The sequence below is a fragment of the Myotis brandtii genome, unplaced genomic scaffold (assembly GCF_000412655.1).
Source record: "Myotis brandtii unplaced genomic scaffold, ASM41265v1 scaffold409, whole genome shotgun sequence".
NCBI classification, from domain to species: domain Eukaryota; kingdom Metazoa; phylum Chordata; class Mammalia; order Chiroptera; family Vespertilionidae; genus Myotis; species Myotis brandtii.
Genome location: NW_005365723.1, coordinates 792599 through 802249, shown reverse-complemented (window position 1 = coordinate 802249; position 9651 = coordinate 792599). Strand labels below are relative to the sequence as shown.

The 9651-nt window shown below is 49.6% G+C and overlaps 1 protein-coding gene across 1 annotated transcript in view; it reads right to left on the bottom strand.

The window, feature by feature from the left end:
• Window positions 1–402: 402 nt before the first annotated feature.
• The window catches only part of AGBL1 (ATP/GTP binding protein-like 1), a 143011-nt gene continuing 133762 nt past the window's right edge, over window positions 403–9651 (bottom strand). The window contains exons 20-21 of the mRNA XM_014545428.1: window positions 903–1083; window positions 403–505 (exon numbers count right to left, since the gene is read on the bottom strand). Coding sequence (XP_014400914.1) covers window positions 403–505; window positions 903–1083 — 284 coding nt within the window. The remainder of the gene's footprint in view (window positions 506–902; window positions 1084–9651) is intronic.

The window sequence follows — 9651 nt, the reverse complement described above, 5'->3', positions numbered from 1 at the left end:
AGGAAGGAAGGAAGGAAGGAAGGAAGGAAGGAAGGAAAGAGAGAAGGGGGTTAGGATTGCGGCTGTTCCCAGAAATGACCCCGGCTGGTTTCCACTTCCCTAACTGACAAGGGTACTGCGGATGCCCTGTTGCTTGGCAACCGGCCTTGTCTGTGGAAGCCATTTCCATGTATTCACCTTCTGAATGAGGGAGGTTCACAGATGACTGGGCAGCAAGAAAGCGGCCGGGCAGCCGAGCGCTCCCAGGACGCGTGGGATCACAGAGAGTGGGGAGTGGGTCTGGCCGCCGGATAGCCCGACGGAGAGCCGGAGAGCGGTGGCGACACACTGACACCTGAAAGTGAGAAGATGAGGTCCGCACACAGAGCCTGCAGCTGCGTCCACACCAAGCTGCCACGGGGATCAAAGACTCAACATCTGGCCCTCTCGTCTCAGAGCGTCCTTCCGCCTCCTGGAACCCACCGCGGGGACCTGTGCCGGGGGCTGGTAGCCGTGGCCCGCACACCTGCCCGGAGGCAGGGCCCCTCACAGGGGCCCTCACACACAGCCGGTCTCTGCATCCTGTTAGGTCTGATCTACCGAACCGAATCGCTACCTCCTCCCCTAGGCACAGTTCCTTAGGCCACTTCACGACCGACATTCCCTTTCGCTGACACCACTCTCTCTCTCTCCCTTCCTCTCTGAAATCAATGAATATATATTTAAAAATAAATAAATAAAAATAAAAAACGATGAGACCGCATCAGTGAAGAATAGACAGTGTTTTGTTCCAAGTACAAAAAGCCCAGGAGGAGGTATGCCCGCCAGGCCTCCTCCGATCACGCCCCCTCACCGGATGAACCCACAAATGTGTTACTATGGCAACATCAACGCCAGGGCGGTGGGGCCAGCGCCCCACGTACTTGCCATTGACGACCCCATCGGGGTTGAGCATGGGGATGATCTTGAAGATGAAGTTTTCCCTCAGGAGCCTGGCCCCGGGGTCACTGCTGACCAGGAACTCCAAGGCCCCCTTCATCACCCAACTGGCGTTGCTTTCTCCTGGGTGGACGCGGGCTGTGATCACCTGGTACGGACGCTGCCCTGTCGGAAAAAACAGACAGAGGAAAACTAAACCTCAATGCGCTTCCCACTTCCATCAAGACGTCCCCACGGGCCCCCTGGAGGTTACCCTGGACCATCGTGACGTCCGAACTAGGCCCATTGTCTCTAACGCACATCTGACCCACATTTATCCTCTTCCACCTGCTTCTAGGGCCGGCGAGACTCGAGAGAGGATGTAAGTCAAAGCTCAAGGCTGTTATGAAAAACGTAAATATTTTTGCCTGCCCAGCATGGCTCAGGGGTTGAGCATCGACCTAAGAACCAGGAGGTCAGGGTTCTATTCCCGATCAGGGCACATGCCCAGGTTGTGGGCTCAGTCCCCAGTAGGGGGCGTGCAGGAGGCAGCTGATCCATGATTCTCTCTCATCATGAAGTTTCTTTCTTTTTTTTAAAAAAAAATATATTTTATTGATTTTACAGAGAGGAAGGGACAGAGATAAAGAGTTAGAAACATCGATGAGAGAGAAACATCGATCAGCTGCCTCCTGCACGCCTCCCCCCTACTGGGGATGTGCCCGCAACCAAGGTACATGCCCTTGACCGGAATCGAACCTGGGACCCTTCAGTCCGCAGGCCGACGCTCTATCCACTGAGCCAAACGGGTTACAGCTCATCATGATGTTTCTATCTCCCTCTCCCTTCCTCTCTGACATCAATAAAAATGTATTAAAAGCAAAGCAAAACAAACAAACAAACACAAAAAATGTAAATACTTGGAGGCATGAGAAGAAGCTCAGAAGCAGATTCAGAGAGACCACGAAAAAAAGAACTCTCCAGAGTGGAAGTCACGGATATGGGAAGGATTCTTCTCTTCGTCACTACCAGCTGCGACACGCAGACAACTGACTTGATTTCTCTGACGCTATGTTACCATCTGTAAAATGGGGACAGTCATACTGACCTCCTGTGGTTGTTATACAAACAGAAGGATGGCCCCGGCTGGTTTCACTCAGTGGTGAGAGCGTCAGCCCGCGGACTGAAGGGTTGTGGGTTCGATTCCCCGTCAAGGGCACGTACCTCGATTGCAGGCTCGATCCCCAGCCCCAGTAGGTGCCCATGTGGGAGGCAACCAATTGATGTGTCTCTCTCTCATATCAATGTTTCTCTCTCTCTCTCTCCCTCCTCCCTTCCACTCTCTCTGAAATAAAATAAAAATCAATGGAAAAAATATCCTCAGGTGAGGATAAAAAAAAAACGAAAGCAGAAAGGTGTAAGTGGCATATTCTTGCCACTCCCTACATGTTAGTTCCCCGCCTTGCCAGTTACAAAGTCTGTGGGTGAGATGATGCTTGTTATTCCTCAGTAGAAATAAGAGTCATGTGCGCAACGTGTATTGGGAATTTTTGCCTGTTGGACACGGAGCCCCGTCCTCGAGAGATTTGACAACAGAGTGAGGCACCTCAATCTTAGGCTCATAATAGTTTTTTCAATTTGCAAAGAGAATCATTGACGCTTTTTAAAAAAAAAAATACTAGAGGCCCAGTGCACAAAAATTTGTGCACTGGGGCGGGGGAGGGGAGTCCCTCAGCCTGGCCTGTGCCCTCTCACAGTTTGGTACCCCTCGGAGGATGTCCACCTGCTGGCTTAGGCCCGCTCCTCGGAGGAACGGGCCTAAGCTGGCAGTCAGACATCCCTCTGGCAGCCCAGGAGCCCTCAGGGGATGTCTATTTGCCAGAGAGGAAGGGAGAGGGAGAGAGATATAGAAACATCAATGATGAGAGAGAATCATTGATTGGCTGCCTCCTCCACGCCCCCAACTGGGGACCAAACCCGCAACCCAGCATGTGCCCTGACTGGGAATCAAACCTGGGACCCTTTGGTCAGCAGGTCGACGCTCTGTCCACTGAGCCAAACCAGGTAGGGCTCATTGACCCTTTTACCTCTGTCTCCCTCTCTCTGAAATCAATTTTGAAAAACAAACAAACAAAAAAAAAAACAGTAAGATTTTTTCAATTAAAAAAAAACAGAGTCTATGATGGTTTTTCATCAGAAAAAAACACATGCCAAAGAGCATGCTCCTGAGAAATAATCCCGACATCCTTGCTCAGAACACCTTTGTTGAATCAGAGACAGGATGGCCCCACTGCAGTAGACAACAACCTTACAAGCCACGTCTCCAGAGTTCAGGTTCCTGCCCATCATTTTCTTTTAAAAACAAACCAACAAAAATTATTGACTTCAGAGAGGAAGGGAGAGGGAGAGGGAGAGAGAGAGAGAGAGAGAGAGAGAGAGAGAGAGAGAGAAACGTCAATGAGGAGAGAGAATCATGGATCGGCTGCCTCCTGCACGCCCCCCACCGGGGACTGAGCCTGCAACCCGGGCCTGTGCCCTTGACCGGGATCGAACCTGGGACCCTTCAGTCCGCAGGCCGGTGCTCTATGCACTGAGCCACACCAGCCAGGGCCCTGCCCCACCACTTCCTACCCGAGATGAGAGACACACCCTTCTCAAGAAACTGAGTATTGGGTTGGGTGTTCTTCACGTAAGACTCGTGATCTGCTAACTGAACTTACTAAGTCGGCACAGCGGGGGTAGGGCGCGGGGGAGAAGGGCACAGTGGACGTTAACTGAAGGTCAGCTCCCCCCGCTCCCCCGTTTGCTCACAATCCCTTTTTCCGCCTTCCGGAGCGAGCGGGATTGGCACGCCAACAGAAGGGCTGCGGAGAATAAAGAGGCCTGATGAGTCTGTGCCGATCAGTAGCCTATTTTCAGTCCTGTAATTCCACAGCCCGCTTTGTGGGTTTTGAACTAGGTTCATTTACAGCCCATTGAGCGACACTGGGAAGCACTCCCCGCCCGACAAGGAGAAATAAAAAAAAAAATAGCTTAAGCTGCTGTAAATTCTCAACGCCGCAGGCCGCTCTCCTTTTTAGACCGTTGCCCGCCCCCCTCCCGCCACCCCCGTGCGTTAGTCAAAAGCTCAAGGCTGCGCTTACAAATCGGCATCAACCATAACTTTCCTTTGGAGGGTCAGGCGGGTCATCTGCTATGTTGTAATGCGCCCCACCACCTAGCACAGGGGTTCTCAACCTGTGGGTCGCGACCCCTTTGGCGGTCGAACGACCCTGTCACAGGGGTCACCTAAGACCATCCTGCATATCAGATATTTACATGACGATTCATCACAGTAGCAACGTGACAGTGATGAAGTAGCCACGAAAATAATGTTATGGTTGGGTCACAACATGAGGAACTGTATTGAAAGGGGCAGAAGGTTGAGAACCACTGACCCAGCAGGCTGCTCTGAGCCTCCTGAAGGCTCGAATGAAGAGAGCCGTGGGTTCTCGGGAAGATATAAGCGGCATTCGAGCCACGTCTCGTCGATTTTCCTCTCCTCCTCTGTGTGATTTAAGAGGATTTTGCGGGCATAGTGCTGAGTTAAACTTACGGGACCATTTGGCTGTAGCAGCCAACAGTACCCCAGAGAACCCCTAAGAGACAACAGCTGTAAATAGTATGCAACACACACAACATGTGTTTTATTCCGTGTAATGGCCAGTTTCGGTTTTCATAAGTCATCTCTGGTGAGGGCAGGAGAAAGGAGCGTCAGGGGTCGGCGTTATTTTCCCTCCGCCATGGATGAAACAGGTCCCGAAGGCTGCCAAAACCTATGGAGAAGTCATGGTTTCGCAATATTCTAATTCCTTTCTTAAAATATGTATATATTTTTATTGATTTCAGAGAGGAAGGGAGAGGGAGAGAGAGACAGAAACATCCATGATGAGAGAGAATCATGGATCGGCTGCCTCCTGCACGCCCCACACTGGGGATGGAGCCCACAACCCAGGCATGTGCCCTGACCGGGAATCGAACCGTGACCTCCTGGCTTATTGGTCGATGCTCAACCACTGAGCCACTCCAACTAGGCCTAATTTTTTTTTAAACATTCTAATTCTTAAAGCTTCGTATTAGACGTATGTTTGTGGAAATGAGATCTGTTATAAGAGGTTAGAAACCAGTGGAGGACGACAGAATGCCTGGGAGAGAGACACTCAGGCCCACGGCCAATGAAACGGAGTAAGAACTGAAGACACGGTGCGATCACACACCATCGTGTACCAACTATATAAACATCCATTCATTTGCTTCTTCTTTCTTTCAACAATATGTATCATTAGCTCCCACTGGCACTTGGCGAGGCCTGGGGATTCCAAGAGAAGTAATGGGCTCGCCCTCGGGGAATTAACAGCCCGCTGGTGAGAAGACAGGCACACAGACAATCATGACCCAATGAGATCAGGGACATCTGTCAGCCCGTCCTCAAAGCACAGTGGAGCGCTCATTAGGCCGTTATTGATAACGATGCCAATAGCTGGCAACGGCTTCAATGTGCATCCCCGGGAACCTAGTTAAGGAAATGATACAGAACAGAGGATGCTATGCAGTCATTAAAGATGGCACATAGCTGGCGGTTGAGCATCGACCTATGAACCAGGAGGTCACGGTTCGATTCCCAGTCAGGACACGTGCCCAGGTTGTGGCCTTGATCCCCAGGAGGGGGGCATGCAGGAGGGAGCCGATGAATGATGCTCTTTCGTTATAGACTAGAGGCCCGGTGCACGAATTTGTGCACCAGTGGGGGCCCTCGGCCTGGCCTGCGGGATCAGGCCCAAACCGGCTCTCTGACATCCCCCGAGGGGTCCTGGATTGCGAGAGGGTGCAGGCCAGGCTGAGGAACCCCACCTGTGCATGATTGGGGCTGGGGAGGGACGCAGATCTGATCGGCCGGACCCCAGAGGCAAGCTAACCTACCAGTCAGAGCATCTGCCCCCTGGTGGTCAGTGGATGTCATAGCAACTGGTCAACCGGTCAACTGTCTGCCCTCTGGTGGTCAGTGCACGTCATAGCGAGCGGTTGAGCAGCCTTAGCATATCATTAGCGTATTACGCTTTGATTGGTTGAACAGCCGACCGGACAACCGGACACTTAGCATAGTAGGCTTTTATTATATAGGATGTTTCCATCTCTCCCTCTCCCTTTCTCTCTCTCTAAAAAATCAATAAATACTTTTTTTTTTAAATGGCACATAGTTCTCTTTCTGTTGACATGAGAAGATAGCTGAGTGGGGGGGGGGGGGGGGGGGGGAGGCAAGAGAGTTGCATGCTGGGAGGATCCCAATTTGTGTGCAGTTATAACATTTCCTTAAAGACATGGAAACACAGAGACGCACCTGTGCCTGCAGGTTATTTAAGGCCTCCTGCTCCCCATGGAGAATGCTTGCCAATTCATAAAATAATAACCATATGTCAGTTTCCATCACGGCAAATATTTTCAGGTAGTGGTACACCGCAGAAGACAAAGAGGAAAACAGGCCCGTTGCAATATGAAATCAATACCAAAAATGACTAATGAGATATGCTACATATTTAAGTAGTTAAGTCATCAGAAGTTTTGTATGTATTTTACACTTTCTTTTTTTTTTAAAGAAAAAAATATGTATTTTTATTGATTTTAGAGAGGGAGAGAGAGAGACAAACATCAATGATGAGAGAGAATCATGGATCGCCTGCCTTCTGCACACCCTCTACTGGGGATCGAGCTCACTACCCGGGCATGTGCCCTGACTGGGAATCGAACCGGGATCTCCTGGTTCATAGGTTGACGCTCAACCACTGAGCCACATCAGTGGGACTATTTTAAACTTTCGACTTATCTCAGTTTGGAGTCATCACTTTTATCTGTTCAATAGCCTCCTGTGGTTCCTGACTAGTATATTAAACACCTTGGCCCTAGCCCAGTGATGGCGAACCTATGAACTCATTTTTTTGGTTGATTTTTCTTTGTTAAATGGCATTTAAATAGATAAAATAAATATCAAAAATATAAATCTTTGTTTCACTATGGTTGCAAATATCAAAAAATTTCTATATGTGACACGGCACCAGAGTTAAGTTAGGGTTTTTCAAAATGCTGGCACGCCAAGCTCAAAAGGTTCGCCATCACTGCCCTAGACTGTCTATCCACTCTCTAACTCAAACCCTTTATCACACTTCCTGGTAAACGTTTATTATAATCCAATGGAATATCGTTAAGATACGGAGGAAATGAATGAAAAAAACAAGGTCACCCCCTAAAAAAACAAAACAAAAAACCCCCACACCCGAAGCATTCTAACTGATTGCCTTCTTTCTCACGGAGCAATCCAATTTTGAAAAAATCACAAGCTCCTGTTTACTTCGCAAAGGGCAATCTCGCCTTCTTATCCCGTACCCGCCCGTCTGTCTCTCTCTCTCTCCAGTGTGAGAAAGTGGGTTTGGATCATAGGCCCCCATGAAAAAGAAAAATCAGGAGATCTATTCCCGGGCCATCTCCAGATCACCCGGAGGAAGCGGCGCGACGGAGGCTGAGCCGACAATTTTAGCCTCGGCCTAAATACAAGCACATCCATCTGCATCTCCTCATCGGCGGCGCCCGACAGTACGGAGCTTTGGGAAGAGACGGCGGGAGCAAAGCAGAACACATCTGTGCGGTCATGACACATAACGTCGACGGCACGGTCACGTTGTTCGTGCTTGGACTGGGGTTGAAAAACGTCCGACTCCGAAGTGACAGCCACTTGGGAGACGCGGGTAATCGCGTCAGGAAAATTGCCAACAGATGCTGTTGCTCCCTCCACGCCGTCCCCACCCTGCCGCCAATGGCCTAGAATCTGTCGGTGGGTCCCAGTGAGGGATGTTTGCCGCTCCGCCTGGGATCAGCTGGGGTCTCTCTGGGACCCAGGGCACCGGATCCTTTGCCCCCAGCTTCCTGGAAGAATTCATGCTCCCCAGAGGGAAGCCTTAGCTCATTTCCTCCAGCTCCCGGAGGCCTCAGGATGGTGCTGGCACCTGCAGACCAACCGGGGGCGGGGCCAAGCCACCTCCTGCTGATTCTGAAAGGAAGTCTTCTCCTTTGTTCCTGAGATGCCACCTGTGAGTGGGGTCACGAGATACCTGTCTTTCTCTGGCTGGCTGCTTTCGCGTAGCATCGGGTCCCTCCATGCTGCTGAAATGGTAGGAGAGCCTTGGGCAGCCTTACAAAGTTGTTTTGCAATGTTTGATGGAAAGACGGTACCCTGCCCTGACTGGTTTGGCTCAGTGGATAGAGCATCGGCCTGCGGACTGAAGGGTCCCAGGTTCGATTCCGGTCAAGGGCATGTACCTTGGTTGCGGGCACATCTCCAGTAGGAGGTGTGCAGGAGGCAGCTGATCGATGTTTCTCTCTCATCGATGTTTCTAACTCTCTATCCCTCTCCCTTCCTCTCTGTAAAAAACCAATAAAATATTTTTAAAAATTATTCTTTAAAAAAAAAACAACAGTATCCTATTCCAGGATCCATGAGTTCCTGAATCATGGTTAGTAAATAATTTGTCTAATACCAGGAGGCCAAGCAAAGTCTATGGTGACTTCACCCAATAAGATTTCTGTGCAAAAGGTCAGGTAACCCAATGACCTATATCTTGTCCGTGACAACCATGCTTCCATATTTGCTTCTACGAGAACGCTCGCCCCATTTTATTAAAATGTGTGCAACTGCAATTTTGTTTAATGTTTACTTTCTGCCATTTCTTTCTTTTTCTAAAAAAAAATACATTTTTATTGATTTCAGAGAGGAAGGGAGAGAAAGAGAGAGAGAGAGAAACATCAATGATGAGAGAGAATTATTGATCGGCTGCCTCCGGCACACCCCACATTGGAATTGAACCCGGGACCCTTCAGTCCACAGGCCAACGCTCTATCCACTGAGCCAAACCGGCTAGGGCTGTCTTTCTTTTCTTTAGCATTCAGGTGATAGCTCAGCAGTTTGCTCTATGGCCATTGTAGGCCTTAAGCTGCACTAGTCACAAGCATGGTATTTATCTTGTATTGAAAATAAACCAGTTTTGATAATAAAACAAATTAAATTTAATTTAAAAAATGGTAGGAGTTCTTTCTTTTTTTTTTATAGCTGGGTAGTATTCCCTGGTGTAAATCTACCACAGCTTTTTACTGCTCAACTTCTGATGGGCCCATGGGCTGTTTCCAAATCCTAGCCACGCTACGCGACTTTAAAGCGCTGTTGGTGTGGCTCAGTGGTTGAGCGTCGACCTAGGAACCAGGCGGTCACGGTTCAATTCCCGGTCAAGGGCACATGCCCGGGTTTCGGGCTCCATGCCCAGTAGGGGGCGTGTGGGAGGCAGCCGATCCATGATTCTCTCTCATCACTGATGTTTCTATCTCTCGCTCCCTCTCCCTTCCTGTCTGAAATCAATAAAATTATTAAAAAGAAAAAAGCATGAAGGAGAAAATATATATTTAAAGAAAAAATTAAGGCTGAGTGGCTGGTTGGTGTTAAGAGAGGGAAGGCGGGAGGGAGGGAGAGAAATGAGAGGAAGAACGAGAAAGGGGCCTGTCCTGGTGGCTCAGCTGTTAGAGCATCGTCCCAAACACCAAGGCTGTGGGCTTCATCCTGGGTCAGGGCACATATAAGACTCAACCAGTGAATGCACAAATAAGTAGAACAACAAATCTCTCTCTCTCTCTCTCATAAGGAAGGAAGGAAAGAAGGAAGGAAGGAAGGAAGGAAGG